Here is a 16,590-nt window from a genome sequence, read left to right on the forward strand (position 1 = left end):
AGGGTCTCTCAACCTGGTGCTGCTGTCATTTGGGGCTGTGTCATTCTGTGGTGTGGGACTGTCCTGTACATTGCAGGGGGGGGGGGGCTGAGCTGCACCCCCAGTGTCTACCCTCTAGATTCCAGGAGCACCTCATCTTCCACCCTCCCATTGGGACGATCACAAATGTCTCCCGTGCCGCCAAGGCAAAATCCTCCCAGCTGAGAACCACTGTCCCAAGACAATGCCCTCCTCACAGGGCTCCAATGAACCTCCTGGAGACTGGCTTGCCCTTAAATATGAACAGGCATTGTGAGAAAAGCTTGAACTTCAAAGTCAGAGAACAAAACAAACAGCAAAAAGGGGGGAGACTCAGGGGAAAAGAGATAAATGAATGAAAGAAGAAACAAAATTTTTAATAAAAACCCTTAAAATACATAGCCTCTAAGCTACAGGAACAGGACAGCGATGGTTGTCTGAGCTGCCGTCTGGTCAACCTGGATCGGCCACTAATGAGCCCGGTGACCTTCGGCAAATCTTCAGAATTCTGTTCCCATCTTTCAGGCGAGGGGAGCTGTCTCGGATGTCTCCGGAGCCCCGGACCAGAGTATCACAGAGTTAAGCTGTCTCCTCCATGCCCACCCTGCTCCCTCCTTGGGAGTCTAGGGCGCCCCAATATTTAAGTGCCGCCCATGAATTCAAGGTGGAAACACTGTGCGGACCAAATACGCCATGTTGCTTGCTGGATGCCGTCTGGGGGACCCCCCGCCAGAAGCCCCTGTGCATAAGGGAGACAGTGTGCATCATCCATCACAGCTGAGGAAACTGAGGCACTGGGTGAGAAATTACCTCTCAGCCAGCGGGTGGCAAAGCTAGACCTGGAACTCAGGAGTCCCGACTCTCAGTCTAGTCCTTGTGCCACCGACGTTCTGGATCCCGTCCCGGGAGCCGGCCGCACACAGCACGCATTAGGGTCTTCCGTCCCGGGGGCTGGGTCAGCCCCCTCAGCCTTTTGCCTCATGCACAGTGCACAAGTTCACCGCCACAACAGCACCCCCTCCGGGGAGCCCAGGGGAGCACCCTTCCCTTCCGGAGCCCATGACTACCCTCTTTCAGCCCACTCGCCCACTGATGGAGCGTGCGGTAGGAATCCACATGCCTGACCTGCTATTATTGCAAGGGTAACCTTGAGTTGGCTCTATGTGAAAAAAAAAAAAAAAAAAAAAAAAAACCCATAAAAGAAGAAAGTCATTCAGAAAACATCAGTATGTAACTTTCGTGGGAGGATAATCTGCTGAATTATTTATTCCCTCCCCTGCTCCAAGAAGGGAGCTGGGCTTTTTTATCCTCTTACTTTAGGGCCTTGTGGGTTGTGAAGGCTGGAAGCTTCCCAGCCCCCTGAAGAAACTGAGCTGGCACCAGGAGGGGAGGGGGTCCCCCAGGTCTAGGAGGGGTGGCTGGCAGAAGATGCTTCAAGTCCAGGAGGCCTGCTATGGTGGCCCGGGGTTTCCCCACCGCTCCCCCCTCTAGACAGACAGCAGGGCCTCAGAAAGCCCACTGTTTGGGGCACCCCAGGAAGCTGCACCTAGGGCTCCAAAAGCCTCCAGAAAGCAGTACGCAGACTGATCGAGGCTGGGGTGGCTAGGGAGCCCCCCGCTGTTTGTTCCGCACAAACCCTGGGGTGGGGGCGGGGGGGTAAAAGGAAGGCACCTCCATAATGATAGACTCAGTTACCCACCAGCTGGTGGATAAGGTGGGCTTTTTCTTTTTTTGAAATAAACGTTTATTCATTTTTGAGAGAGAGAATGTGAGCAGGGGAGAGTCAGAGAGAGGCGGACAGAGGATCTGAGCGGGCTCTGCACTGACAGCAGCGAGCCCAGTGCGGGGCTCGAGCTCACGAACCGTGAGATTATGACCTGAGCCGAAGTCGGACGCTCAACCAGGTGAGCCACCCAGGCGCCCCTGGATAAGATTTAATTAAAAGACAAAAAAAACAACAAAAAAAAGGAAATGAACTCTTTCGCACCAAGTTTGTGAAATGAAATGGACAACCACTTTTCCATTATTAACCTGCAAATCGCTTGTGTTGTCCCTCACAGCTGACTGAGGAGACCTTTCCTTTGTCTTCACGCTATTTTACTTTTATTTTATTACATACATAGACACATTCCAAATATTTATTATATTATTCTATGTTTATCGAACAGCCCTGCCAGGCTGGGGGCTCGGATTCAACAATGAACAAAGTAAAGACAAAAGCCCTGCCCTAGAGGGAGGGACCTCGACCAGAGAGAGACGGATACGACGACGACAATAAGCTAACAGGTCATCGACGTGCAGTGTGTCAGAGGGTGAAAGGTGCCGTGGAATAAATAAAGGGCGGCGAGGGGGTAAGGAGTTTCGGGTCAGGGCGTCTCTGAGAAGGCGATATGGGGCAGGACAGGAAGTGGGTGATGAGGCAGCAGGTGGGTCCGGAGGAAGGATGTTCCAGGAGAGCGCCAACACCTGCAGGGGCCCCGAGGCCGGAGGTGATGGCTTCTCCTGGGGCTGACAAGAGTGACCCCGCGTGAGACAGGGCAGGCGGCAGGTGATGGGGCATCCGTTCAGAGAAACAGCGCCACCTTTCTGGTCCCTCAAAACCATCTGAGAGGGAGATGAGACCAATGTCATCTTCTGAGGAGCCAAGAGCTCAGCTGGGCCACCAGGAGTCTGCAAGCGCTAAGGCCCCCCAGGCCTCCCCCAGCTCCGGGCCCACAGAAGGAACTGGTCAGAAAAGGCCTCTCCGAGAAGGTGCTTGGACCTTCCCACCCCGATCAGGGCGGAAACGCCTGCAGGCTGGGAAGCCTTTTCAGTGGGATTAATGGGCCTAACTGCCAGGTTCCCCGTGCTCCCTCGCCTGTCCCCGCTCCTGACTCACCAGTGACTCACTACTTCTCTGTGAAGGGCCGGGTGGTAACATCCCCCTCAGAAGAACCTCAGGAGGGCAAGGGAAGTGGATTCATCCCCAGGGTTCACCCAGTTGGGGCAACAGAAAAGCTGTTGTAGTGGGAGCTTCCTGAGGGAGGAGCAGAGGAGTGGGGGACTGTCCTCCCCTGAGGCACTGCAGAGGTCTCCTTGAGAGCCCCCAGGCCTGGGACCCAGGGTCCCAGGGAGCAGATAGAGCCTCCTGGATTTAACGGCCGTCCGTGGCTTTGCCGAGGCTTCTGGCTAAGGAGCTGCTGGGCCAGGACCCGGGGCTGTCCGAGCACTGACAGTGCTAGGGCAGGGGCAGGGGCAGGGGAGGTGCACATGTAGACACCCAGCCAGGGGAGGGGTCCAGAGAGAGTGAAACCAGACAAGCTCCAGGCACAGTCCTGAGACCACCTTGCCACCCCCAATCTACAGACCACAGAAGAGCCTGGGCCCCTCAGCCGACATCCAAACATCCAGCGTTCTCTGGGCCGCTGTTCCAGACCTCCCTTCCAAGAGGGGCTGCGGCAAGTGGAGCACGGGGTGAGAGAGGAGCTGCGGGCACACACACAGCCTTCCTGCTGTCCTCTGGCACTCCGGGCCCAAGTGGCACACCACAGTGAGCAGAGTGGGGACCCCTGGCTCCTTGGAAGGCAGAGGAGTGATGTAGACATCGGGGGCGGGTCCCCTCAAACACTCATCCATGCATTTAGTCCAACCGCTCTGAGAGCTCCCGCTGATTCTGTCTTTTCCCTCTGATGACGTGTCCCAGATCCTGTGTGTGCGCGTGTTTCCGGGGTCAGCAGCCCACACTCTTCTCCCAAACCTGGGGAACCCCATCCGGCTGAACTTCTCCAGTCATTTCATTCCTGCACCAGCCTTGGCTCCCGCTACGGGTTGTATCCGTCCCTCCGAAATTCGTATGTTGAAGTCCTGACCCCCACTACCGGTGAAGGTGACCTTACTTGGGAATCACAGACGGTATTAGTTAAATTAGGATGAGGTCATACTGGAGTAGGGTGGGCCCCCATATAAAAAAAGGAAATTCGGACAGCGACACATACGCGGGGGGGGGACGCCATGTGAAGATGAAGGGGGAGACCCTATAAGCCGACGAAGGCCAAAGATGGCAGGCAAAGCCGCAGAAGCTACGGGACAGACATGGAACGGGTTCCCCCTCACAGCTCGCAGAAGAACCAGCCCTGCTGACACCTTCATCGTAGACTTCCAGCCTCCGGAACTTTCGGTTGGAGCCGCCCAGTTTGTGGTACTTTGTTACAGCGGCTCCACCAGACCCTACTAGGGTTGCTTCTCTGATCCTCTAGGGCAAGACCTTCCTCTTTCTTCAAGACTCCCCTCAAATCCTCAGCCTCGTCCAGTGATTCCCAAGCTTGGCTCTGTGGAGCACTGGGGTACCCTGTGAGACTCTGCAGAGGAGGGAGGGGACGTGGTAGAGGGTGGGGGTGAGGAAGAGGGAGCCAGGTGGGGAGGACTGGAGCCCCCACCCTGTTTCAAACCGGTAGTCTCCTTTATCCATTGAAGACACAGGTTTCCACAAGGACTGAGACCATAGGAGTCTCTCTGTCCTGGAGAGAGTTAGTACGTAACAGAGTTTGTGAACTTTCATGAGTAGTTGGTCCCTCTCCCCCTATGAGCTCCTTGAAAGGGAACCTGTTTGCTACATCTCCGCAACCAGAAACTCGAGCCAAACAATCCAACAGAAATACACCAGGAGCCACATCCATAATCTAGAATGTTCTGCTAGCCACAATAAAAACACCTAATAAAATTCCACAGAAGTGACTACATACAGACACACAAATGAGTGGTGTGTAAAACCAGTGAAGTCTGAATTAGGTTGATGGATTGTATCAATGTTAATTTCCTGGTTGTGACATCGGTACTATAATTTTGCAAGATGTTACCATCTGGAGAAACAGGAGTAGGGTATACAGATGCTCTCCAGACTATTTCTTACACCTGTATGTGAGTCTACAATTCTCAAAATAAAAAGGTTTCTACGAAGTAAAAAAAAAAAAAAAAGTGAAATTAATTTTAACAATATATTTGTATTTAATCTATCAAAAAAATTATCATTTCAACATATAATCAATTTAAAAATTAGTGGGATGTGTTACATCTTTTTTCATATTATGTCTTTGAAATCTAGCGTGTATTTTATACTTACACACAACGCACCTTAGTTTAGATCTGTCTCATTTCCGGTGTTCCACAGCCACACGTGGTAGTGGCTATTATATTGGACACCAAAGGTCTGGTATAGAAAGGGCACGGAAGTTATGCTTGCTGAATGAACGAACAAACTAATGAATGAATGAACGAACGAACGAATGAACGAATGAAGCGAGAAGGCAAGCACTTAATCAACCAACCCAACGCGAGGCTGAGTGAGACTGGATGTGCAGAATGCCTCCACCCCACCAGCTGGAGGGCACTGGGTGGGAGCTGTGGGAACATCAGCTCTACATGCACTGGACCCAGAGTCATGAACCTGTGTCAGGACAGCAGCCCAGCCTGACAGGGAAGAAAGAGAAAACACTAGGCGAGTCCCGCCTCGTTTAAGCCTTCTTTTGGAAGGTTGTGGTTTATTTCTGGGGAAATAGCAGTGGTGATCCCAGAAATACTGATCTTCAGCCTGATGGGCTGGGGAAGAATGGAGGGGGAAGAATGGTGAGCTGGGGGGGGGGGGGGTGGAGGCGGAGGCTTAGGTTCCTTTGCTCAGAGACTCAACAGAAGCAGCACAAGTCGCATACACTCTCAGGCTGGGGTGAGCACAGATGCATTTCAGTCTCCCAATAAGCTTGGCACCCTCACTGTGCGGTGTCCCACACGCCATCTCCTGGCTTACCAGCCTCGTTTCCATCCCCCACCATCCAGGGGCTCTGCAGGACCCGTGGGCCCCTTGCAAACAGGATTGGCAAAGCCCCACCCAAGCCTCTGTCCTGGAAGGGCCGGCCCACCTCATCAGAGCCGGGAGAGAGAGAGCAGCCCTCTTGGCCATCCACTCACACTGCAGAGGACTCAGCAGAGACCAGAGAGGCCCCCCGGCTCACAGAGCACTAGGGAATAAAAGAAATTCAAAAGCCTTCGGTGGTTTCCATCACCTGCTCCTGCAGCCTCAACACCCCAGCCTGCCCCCTGAATCACCCCCCTGGAGCGCACTGGCTCTCCAAAGCCCACATCAGGTCCCACCCGGCTTCCCATCATCCCAACTGCTCTCACCTTTGAAACCTACGAAATTTGTCGTCTATGCCACACAGTTACAGGCTTATTTATATAGTTTACATATTTTTGATGTCTGTCTCTTTAAGTGTGCTGTAAATTCCTTAAGAACATGTATCATATCTAATAAGTCTTCAGTAACATCCCCTCCTCCCCCTGGTTCAAAGCCGAGTGCACATTTAGTTGACGTTTGTCTGTTTTTAGGAAAAGTTTAGAGGTTCCCTTTGTATGTACCATTCATTTAATGATCAATGTCAGGCACTGTGCTGGGTCCTGGGAATTGGGAGATGGGTAAAACATCTCTTTTAGGGGCACCTGGGTGGCTCAGTCAGTTAAGTGTCTGACTTCGGCTCAAGTCATGATCTCATGGTTTGTGAGTTCGAGCCCCACGTTAGGCTCTGTGCTGACAGCTCAGAGTCTGGAGCCTGCTTCAGATTCTGTGTCTCCCTCTATCAAAAATAAATAAACATGAAAATTAAAAAAAAACCCAAACACCTCTTTTAAGGGTCTTACAAGCTTTGTGACCTCATACAAGTTACTCACCCTCTCTGAGTATTAAATGAGGATGACTGTCTCTGTTTAGCAGGACTGCTGTAAGGATTAAATGAAATAATCCTCCTTTAGGATTATCTCCTAAGGTCAGAGCCTGGCTCATAAACCCTTAAGGAATGTTAATAATATCATTAGCTAATGAATCCTTCCCCTGTGTGTGGTGGGTAAGGGGCGGGGGTCCTTACACACAGGGTGAAGGGCTAAACTAGAGATGTTTTGGATGAGAGGGTCTTAGATGAGAAGTGAGTGGGCCTGGATAAGTCAAAGAAGAGATGCCAAGTCCTCTAAGAGGTAAAATTTCCCTGAAAAAGTACAGATGTCAAAAAGAAAAGAACTGGCCAGAGAAAGGGGTAGGGAGAAGAGTGAGAGAACAGCACTGTGCCTCTGGGGGACCTCTGGGGAAGGGACGGGGAGCTGACACCCCGACCAAGAGCGGAAGGGGCACACAGCAGGTCAGACGCGGGACTGCAGTGAGGCAAGCAAGGCTCCCGGGGTGCAAAATTGCAGGCAGCCCCTGATCCCAGGCTCGTGCAAGGGCAGGGTGGACCCCAAAGAGGGAGGCCTCCGTGAGTTCTGTCCCCTGGGTGCCTGGCTTGCCTCACCCGAGTCCCAGCCCTGCAGCAGGTGCTCAAGACAAGCTTGCTCTGACCAGAGAAATGATAAGGTCATGACCAGAGAAATGATAAGGACAGCACACACCCCGGTGGCAGTCAGCTTGGCATCTTTCTCCTCTCTAGGGGACCGTCCATCTCCACAAGGTCCCCACTAGGCACCCTTCCCCTCCAGAACCAGCCCCTGGGTAGACCCTCCAGCCCCTATGGTCCCATCTCCTGGGCTGTGCCTGCTTCTCAGGGCAGCCGAACAGAAGGAGGGGTGGCTCCTCGAGGAGAGGCTTCAAACACACACTTCGGATACAGCACAGAGTCAGGCTGTGCTTTTCCTTGACCCAGTTTCGTATCCTCAGGTCTCAGGCCTGCACCAGCCACATGCAGGCAGCCCAGATCTGCACCCTGCCGACACAGGAGAGAGCAAGGCTGGAGGGAAGGGAGCGTACAGGGGAGTTTTCTCCACGAAAGTCAGGACAAAGTAGACCCAACCTCTGCTCCTGTGTGATGGAAAAAATAGAAAACCCAAATCATCTTTAACCATTAAAGGAATGGAATTAGTAACTTATGGCCTTCCCACAAGGAAAACATTAGGTGTGGATGGCTGTGCAGGCGAGTTCTACCAAGCTTTCCAAGAACAGATGATCTCAAACCTGCATAAATCATTCCACAGAATGAAGAGGGAATATCCCCCAACTCCTTTTACAAGGCTGGTTTTAAGACAAGACAAAGGCAGCATTATAAGTGAAAATTACACACCAGCAGCATTCAATAACATAAGATACAATATCTTAAATAAAAATTTTACTCAACAAAACCTCACGTCATAGAAAATAAATAATACACTATCAACAAGCTGGGTTTATCCCTAAAATTATAAGTTTAACATCTGCTAATGGAATTTATCACATCAAAAGATTGAAGGCAAGAAAAACCTATATATCACCCAACCAAGGTAGAAAAATCATCTGCTAAAATGAATATCCAAATACCATAAAACAAGTAAGCAAAATGTGTTGGCATATTCTACAACGGAGTCGTCTTAATCTCTTAGAGCTTCTCTATAAAAAAACCAAAACCAAAACCAAAACACTAAGCAGATATACTCACTGCAGACACTTGAACCATCATTCCCCTTAAGGTTAGATTTGGTCACACCATACACAAAACTCAACTCAAGTGGAGCAAAGACTTCAACCTAAGAGCTAAAATTATAAAACTCTTAGAAGAAAACACAGGGGTAAATCTTTGTGACGCTGGTCAGCGGGCATGGGCAGTGGCTTCTTACATACGGTATCTAAAGCACAAGAGACCAACAGCAAAAAACATATACATGAATCAGAATTCACCAGAATTAAAAACTTTCACGCTTAAAGGAAGTAAAAAAGTCAACCCCCAGAATGAGAGAAATGTTTTAGAAATTATATATTTGATAAGGGACTTATATTTAGAATCTACAAAGAACTCTCACAATCATAAAAGGACAACTCATCCAATTTGAAAATGGGCAACGGATCTGAACAGACATTTCTCCAAAGAAAATATACAATTGGCCAGGAAGTACTTGAAAGTCTGTTCCACATCATTAGTCATCAAGGAAATACAAAATCAAACCCACAACAAAATACCGCTTCAAACCCATTGAGATGGCTATGACCAAAAGGATAGACAATAATGAGTGGGTTTTTTTTTTATTTTTAAAAAAAATTTTTTTTTCAACGTTTATTTATTTTTGGGACAGAGAGAGACAGAGCATGAACGGGGGAGGGGCAGAGAGAGAGGGAGACACAGAATCGGAAACAGGCTCCAGGCTCTGAGCCATCAGCCCAGAGCCCGACGCGGGGCTCGAACTCCCGGACCGCGAGATCGTGACCTGGCTGAAGTCGGACGCTTAACCAACTGTGCCACCCAGGCGCCCCTTTAATGAGTGTTTTAAAAACTGTGGAAAAATTGGAGTGCTCATGCATTGCTTGGAGGGAGTATGAAATGGTGTAACCACTTTGGAAAGGAGTCTGGCAATTCCTCAAACGGTGTAACATAGCGTTACCACATGACCCAGCAATTGCACTTGCCAGTATATACCCAAGAGAAATGGAAATGGCTGTCCACACAAAAACCTGCACACAAATGCTCATCACAGCATTATTCATAACAGCAAAAACAAGAACCGAATCTCTACCACTGAAGAAGGGACAAAATGCGGCCTATTTATAAATGGAATCCTATTGAGCAACAAAAAGATAAACAAAAAGAAATGAAGTACTTGACGCATATTATAACATGGATGACCTTTGAAAACACCAAGCTTAATGAAAGATGACAGTCATATTGGACACATAGCATATGATGCCATTTGTATGAAATGCCCAGAAGAGACAAACCTATAGAGACAGGAAATACACTAGAGTGTGTATATATCCCTACAGCTGGGAGGGATGAGAGTACTAGGGGTCATGATGGTTAAAGAGTCCTGGGTTTCTTTTTGGGGTAATGAAAATATTCTAACATTGATGGCGGTGATGGGCACACAATGGTGTGAATATATCCCAAGTCATTTAACTGTACACTTTAAGTGGGCAAATTATATTTTGATAAAGCTATTTAAAAACAAAGTTTAAAAAGAAGAAAAAAATGAGGATTAAGGCCAGGATATTCACTATGACATTTTTATTGAACATTACAGCAAAGGTCCTAGCCAACTCAATAAGACAAGAAAACTAATTAAGGTATAGGGTTGGGATAAAAGAGAAAAAGTCTATGTAGAAATTCCAGAAGACTCTATAGATAAATTATTGTCCTTATGTATACATTATCCAGGTTGCTGATTATATAATCAGTATACCAAAAAAATCAAATTTATTTCTATATACTAGCTACAAGTGCTTAGAAAATATAATTTTTAAAATTATGTTTTTATGGGGCGCCTGGGTGGCTCAGTCGGTTAAGGGTCTGACTTTTGATTTCAGTCCAGGTCATGATCCCAGGGTTCATGGGATCCAGTCCCAAGTCTGGCTCTGCACTGACAATGCAGAGCCTGCTTGGGATTCTCTCTCCCTTTCTCTCTGCCCCTCCCCTGCTCACTTGCATTCTCATTCTCTCTCTCTCTCTCTCTCTCTCTCTCTCTCTCTCTCTCTCTCTCCCTCCCTCTCTCAAAATACATAAACCTTAAAAAAATAAAAATTAAAAAATTAAAGTGAAAAAAAAAAAGGCAGGTTGAGACCAGATTGTACAAAAATCTGCAATGACCTTTCTTTCTACCTAAAAAAGAAACAACAACGACAACAACAAAAACAACTATTGTCCTTTCCCTGACCCTCTGTTAAGGTGTAAGTCCTAGAAGTCCCCAGCACTCTAGGGATGCAAGTCTATGTGAAGTAAAAGCTTCACTAACAAAGGAGCATGGAGGCAGTGGAGGGCTTAAAGGAAGAGGGTACAATTTTCATGCCCCTGATTCTAGAAACTCCTTCTTTTGTTTGACCCATCCTCCCCAAATCCAAGTGGGCCGTATCCTACCTGATCCCTCTGCTGTGTGTGTCACAGGTGACTGCCCCTTGCCTGGCACCAGTATCCCTTGGTTTCCTTAACACCTGTTCCCCTCTCCTCTATGCAGCCTCAGTTTCCAGAGCCAGCTCTCCTCTCCAGACCCTTAGGTGCCGGCATACCTCAAGGCTCTCCTTTGTGCCCCGACCTTCATCACCTTTCATTCTGTTCTCTCCTGGGTGACCTCATCCAACCTCATCACAGGGACCAGTGTTTTTCCAACGAAGGGTTTCAAACCAACAGGTTATAAGATCGTGTGGGTGGTTCGCCCCTAGAATTTTTTAAGCTTTTGGATTGTGGTAAAATATACGCAACAGAAATTTACCATTGTAGCCATTATTAAGTCTACAGTTCAAGGGTATTAAGTGTACCCAATCTGTTGGGTAACCATCACCCCCCTCCATCTCCAAAACTTTTTCATCTTCCCAAACTGAAACTCTGTACCCATTAGACACTAATTGCCACCCCACCTCCAGCCTCTAGCAACCGCCATTCTACTTTCCGTGTCTATGAATTGACTACTCTAGGTGCCTCATGTAGGGGAAACATACCGTATTTGTCATTTTGCGCCTGGGTATTTTAGCAGAATGTCTTCAAGATTCATCCACGCTGTAGCGTGCATCAGATTTCCCTTCCTTTTTAAGGCTGGATTTGTTTTTTAAAGTGAAGCGGAATACAAAATATTAAAGCATATTTCTTTTCTTTTCTTTTCTTTTTTAACTGTTTATTTTTGAGGGAGGGAGAGAGAGCACAAGCGGAGGGATGGCAGAGAGAGGGAGACAGAGGAGCAGAAGCAGGCTCTGTGCTGACAGCAGTGAGACCCGAGGTGGAGCTTGAACTCACTGTGAGATCATGACCTGAGCCGAAGTTGGATGCTCAACCAACTAAGCCATTCAGGCGCCCAAAGCGTATTTCTTTCTTTCATTTTTTTCTTTTTAATTTTTAACGTTTATTTATTTTTGAGAGACAGAGTACAAGTGGGGGAGGGACACAGAGAGAGGGAGACACAGCACCTGAAGCAGGCTCCAGGCTCTGAGCTGTCAGCACAGAGCCCAATGAGGGGCTTAAACTCACAAACCGGGAGATCGTGACCCGAGCCGAAGTCAGACGCTTAACCGACTGAGCCACCCAGGCGCCCCAAAAGCATATTTCTTATCATAAGGCCAAATACTGTTTCACAAAATGTTTGTTTCAGATGGATGTGTATGTGAGTGTGTTCGAGATCTCTGGCCTATTTCTTACTGTGGATAAAAATGATAAAGGGTGGGGAAATGCTGATTTTGATGGTGACTGCACCATCTCCATTGCTAGCTTGGCTCTCCACCCCCCACCCCGCCCGCCCCCCCCACCCCCGCCCCAGTTCTGGAGCTCATTCCCAAGTTGCTGCAGGATTGCTCTAGGTGGATCTCTTGCAGCGTCTTAACAGATCCAGACTCAAATCTGTTACCCTCCTTCCTCCAAACATGCTTTTCTCGCACATCTCCTACTTGATTCTCCATAATCAAGCCCTGCCTGCCTCACCTTGCACCCTGCCCCCCACTATACAGCTGTGACATTCTAGTTATGCAGAATTACTTCGCTTCCCTCTGCACTTTGCTGTCCTTCTTCAAGCTGGGTTTCATCCCCCTTCCTTCCACCTCCCTTCATATGCCTCCATGTACCTTGAAACCATCCTGATCCACTACGGCCCCCTACTCATTTTTGGAGTCCTTTGCTCACACCTCCAGTTTGGCTTATGCGTGTATCATGTGCCTTTCCGTCTTCCCAAGAGACTGCACGCTCCCCAGAGCCCCTGGGCTGTGTTCGTCTTGCACACCACTGTCCTCAGAATTTAGTGCACCGTTTAGCATACAGCAAATCTTCACTAAGTACTTGTTCAACCAAGAACAGACACGAGGAAGCCAAGAACATCAAGGACAAACTTCGCAGTTGTGTCTCATGTTGTTTCTTCCCAATCCACAGAGTCTCCTTAGAGACACTATGCCCCCTGGGCCCTCTGCACTGCTCCCCCTTCTCCCCTCCTGACCACCAGAGGTGTTTGCAAGATGGGTCCCCAGAGTCCTGACTGGGAACTCCCAGAAGTGACCACTGCACAGCACATTGAGAGGCCAGGCGTCCAAAGAAAGAACACATATCCACTCACATCCCCCGCTCCCTTCTAGTGAAACCTGTCCCTGACTCTCACTGAGACAGTCTGCCGTCTTTGTGCCCGTGAGCTCTTTGTGAGGTGGTTAACAATGGAGGCTTTGCTGAATACATCATCGACCCAGCCCAGCCCAGACGCAAAGGGCAGCAGCCTTCAGGAATCCCCGAGGTCTAAAGGGGATCTGCCCCTACACCAGATTCTCCTCACTTTTGACCAGGTTGTGACAATGGCCTCCCAGTCTCTCCCCATTGCTAACCTCTCCGTACAAAGCCCAGATAAACTTCCTTCCTAGTGGCTTTTATCATATCACTACTCTACTCAAAGACCCCATGTGGCTCCCTACAACTGGATGAACCAAGTTCAAACTGTCCTTCCCAATCCACAAAGCACCTACTGAAGCTTCTCGCCCCACGTTACATCTGGTCCTCCTTGTCCACACTCCCCCTTCTACCAGCTGGACCCATTTCTTCACTGCGTCTTCCGATTACCCTGGGCGCACACACACCACTTTCAATCATTTCTTCATTATCCAGTATTTATCGAGAGCTTACTGTGTGCCAGGCAACCATATTTGGTGCTCAGGGTGCAGGTGGGAACAAAACAGAGCGAATCCCTGCCTCCTGGGGCTTTCAGTCTAGAGCAGGGCTTCTCCACTTCAGCACGGGCAGTTGGGGCTGGGCGATGCCTTCTTGTGGGAGGCAGGTGATGCACTGTCAGATCTTTAGCAGCATCCCTGGCCCCTACCCTTAACGTGCCAGTAGCACTCTCTCCCAGTGTGACAACCAAAAATGTGCCCAGATACTGCCTGGGGGTAACGCTCCTCTCCCCGCAGAGAACTGTGGATCTAGAGCGGCAGGGGGAGCTTGCTACGAGTCAGCTGGGGAGCCTATGAAAAAAGCAGGTACTGGCTCCATCCCCCGAGGCTCAGATTCTGAGCCCAAGAATCTGCATTTCAGCGGCCCCATGAGTGATTCTCATGAGGCTGTCTCAAGACCTCTGTCTGGGGAACGCTCAAGTGTGGAGTGTTTTCCAGACAGGACACAGACCAATAATCACATCAGGTCAGTTCATCACAATGAGATGTGTAACAAACGAGACAGGTAAACAGGTAGGTGGGTAGTCCAGGCACGGGAGATGTAGAAGGGTGTGGCGCCTTTGCTCACACCCTCTTCAGTTCTGGAATGTGCACTACCCCTTCCCACCCACCCCCCCATGCCCCGAACACACCCACCTAAACCTTCTGCTTCCTTCAAGGGCCCGCTTAATTTCTACCTCCTCCAGGCAGTCTTCCCTAACTACTCCAGTCCACTGGAACTTCCTTCCTCCGGCAATTTAATTAACACTGACTACTTATCTATCTCCTCTGTGGTCCTTTTGTTTCCCCAAAGAGACCTCAAAGCCCCTGAACACCAGGACCGCGGAATCATCTTCACAGACCCTCACAGCATCCTTCCAGGATCAGGTATGTGCAGGTTCTGTTTGCCTGACTGGATGCGCCCAAGTCGATGCAGTGCAGCCTGGGAGGTGGCAGCTGAGATTTAGGGAGTCAGGATCTCTGTGTGAGGGAGGGATGGGAGGCAGCTAGCACCCCCACCCGACACCGACACCGACACCCGGGAGGGCTTGCCAGAGCAACTAGTTAGTAGTTGAGCTGGCGTTTCCCCTGGGCGCTGATGTTTTCCCACTGTTGACAAGGCAGCAGGGATCCCAGCAGCCCCAGTGGTGCTGCAGGTACCAGCAGGGTGCAGGAACCCAGAGCCACCCCGCTGCGTCGCAAGTGCAGGTGGAGGCCGCTTGGGGCCCAGCGGCCCTTGTGTAGGGTTATCTTGCAGGGGCAGCTGTGGCCGGAAGAGGAGGCAAACCCGGGCAAGCCAGGAAACTCTGAAACTGTCCTTCAAAGCCCCCCGCACCCTGCAAAGCTCAGCAGCTGCTTTTAACCAGGCAACAGTGCTGCCTGGGGAGGTCAGGAGCAGAGGCCAAATGTCCACAAACGTCCTGGACAAGGGACCTCAGACTCCCCAGCTCTGGGACGTGGAAGGGGAAATAGCCTAACTGCCTGGCTTTCCTGCTTCTGGAAGGAAACCCAGCAGCAACCCTCACCCAAACCAGGGGCACGAACTAGGGGCACAAGTGACTGATGTGGAACCCAAACGACGAAAAGAGAACAACCGTTTTAATATTTGGAAGTCTGGAGAAGACAAGACGTGTATGCAGCTGGAGAGGCCTCTTGTTTTCCATCGGCCTGGGGGGAGGGGCAGTGAGCGAGCGAGCGTGGGGAGGCACCGGCAGCCAAGACCTGCAGCCCGAAGGAGAGGTAGGCTATTTCCAAAAGAGGCTCTGATGTGGGAGTATCCTAGGGTCAGCGCTCTCCCGCAGCTCTGAAACCAGCTAGAGTAACCCGAAGCGTCTCCCGCCCCCCCCCCCGCCCCCCAGCAGAAGGAAACGGCTGGCATTTCGCACACACAGCGACCGAGGCCGTGACACCTCCCACTGCTCTCTTTCTCTGAACGGGAGTTCGCGCGTGGACGGGGTGGGGTGGGAAGCGAGCCAACGAGGGGAGAGCTAACTTCTGCCGCAGCTCTGACCTTCCGTGTAAGGTGGAGAAAGAACAATTTGTCTCAGAAGGGATCGGGTTGTGAGTTTCACACACCCAGCGGTTACCGGGTGATTAAAATTCCCTATCCCTGTGGCACCGTCCCGCCCACCTCTCACTCCCCACCTTACCCTGCACTCCTGCGGGGAGGGGGAATGCTTTCCACCTGGAAGCCCTCACAAAAGTTCAGGATTCACGGGGTGATCCTATTGGGTTTTGAGCCCTCCGCTCCTGGGAGCCTCCCCTCCAACCAAATGGCCACGGCACTGTAGATGTGGACGACTCCGATCTGACCCCGTGGCTCCTCGGGGCATGCAGATGGATTTATCGGCAGCTCGGCGGCTCGGAATTCCAACCTGCCCCCCATTGTCACAAGAGAACAAAGTTGTCGCACCCCTGTGGCCCACGCTGGGCAGGCGCTCTCCTCCCGCTGGGAGATGAGATGCGCTTCGGAGAGCCACGACCCAAACCTAACGCGGCAGTGCTGTAAGCCAAGTGCGGAGCCACGGTCACTCAGCCCGGGGACACCCGGGCCGACTCTGTGGCCGCCACCCGGGGGTTCGCCCGCGGGCTCCGTGCACCCCCCGCCCGCGCTCCGACTTTCTTACCTCTTGATGTAGTTTCTGCCATACAAGATCTGTTGCAGCAAGGTCACCAAGGCGAAGGCGCAGATGAAGATGAAGAGTAAAGTTCGGTTCCCCAACAAATCCCGGTTCGCCGAGGGGTCGGCGTAGCGCATCCTGGCGGCCGCTCGCGCACGGCGGGGCGCGGCGGGCGCCGGGCGCCTGGCGGGCCCCGCAATCACGCGCGGGGCTTCGCGGCCCCGGAGGGCGCGCCGCCGACCGGGAGCCTCTCGGCGCTGTTAGGCGGGCAGGGGACGTGGCCAGGCAAAGTTTCCGCCCGGTGGGGCGGGCACAGGGGGCATCGGAGCGTGGCCGGCGCCAGGGCGGCGGGCAGGGCAGGGCTGGCCGCGGAGAGCTCGG

The 16,590-nt window shown here is 51.0% G+C and overlaps 1 protein-coding gene across 4 annotated transcripts in view; it reads right to left on the bottom strand.

Annotated features, from left to right (window-relative positions):
- ST8SIA5 (ST8 alpha-N-acetyl-neuraminide alpha-2,8-sialyltransferase 5) overlaps nucleotides 1-16,359 on the bottom strand; it is a 58,498-nt gene extending 42,139 nt beyond the window's left edge. For all 4 annotated transcript variants that reach the window (XM_011288020.4, XM_019815228.3, XM_011288019.4 and 1 more), the window contains exon 1: nucleotides 16,216-16,359. In XM_011288020.4, coding sequence (XP_011286322.1) covers nucleotides 16,216-16,346 — 131 coding nt within the window. In that variant the 5' untranslated portion in view covers nucleotides 16,347-16,359. The remainder of the gene's footprint in view (nucleotides 1-16,215) is intronic.
- Nucleotides 16,360-16,590: the final 231 nt, after the last annotated feature.

The sequence above is a fragment of the Felis catus genome, chromosome D3 (genome assembly GCF_018350175.1).
Source record: "Felis catus isolate Fca126 chromosome D3, F.catus_Fca126_mat1.0, whole genome shotgun sequence".
Lineage (NCBI taxonomy): Eukaryota > Metazoa > Chordata > Mammalia > Carnivora > Felidae > Felis > Felis catus.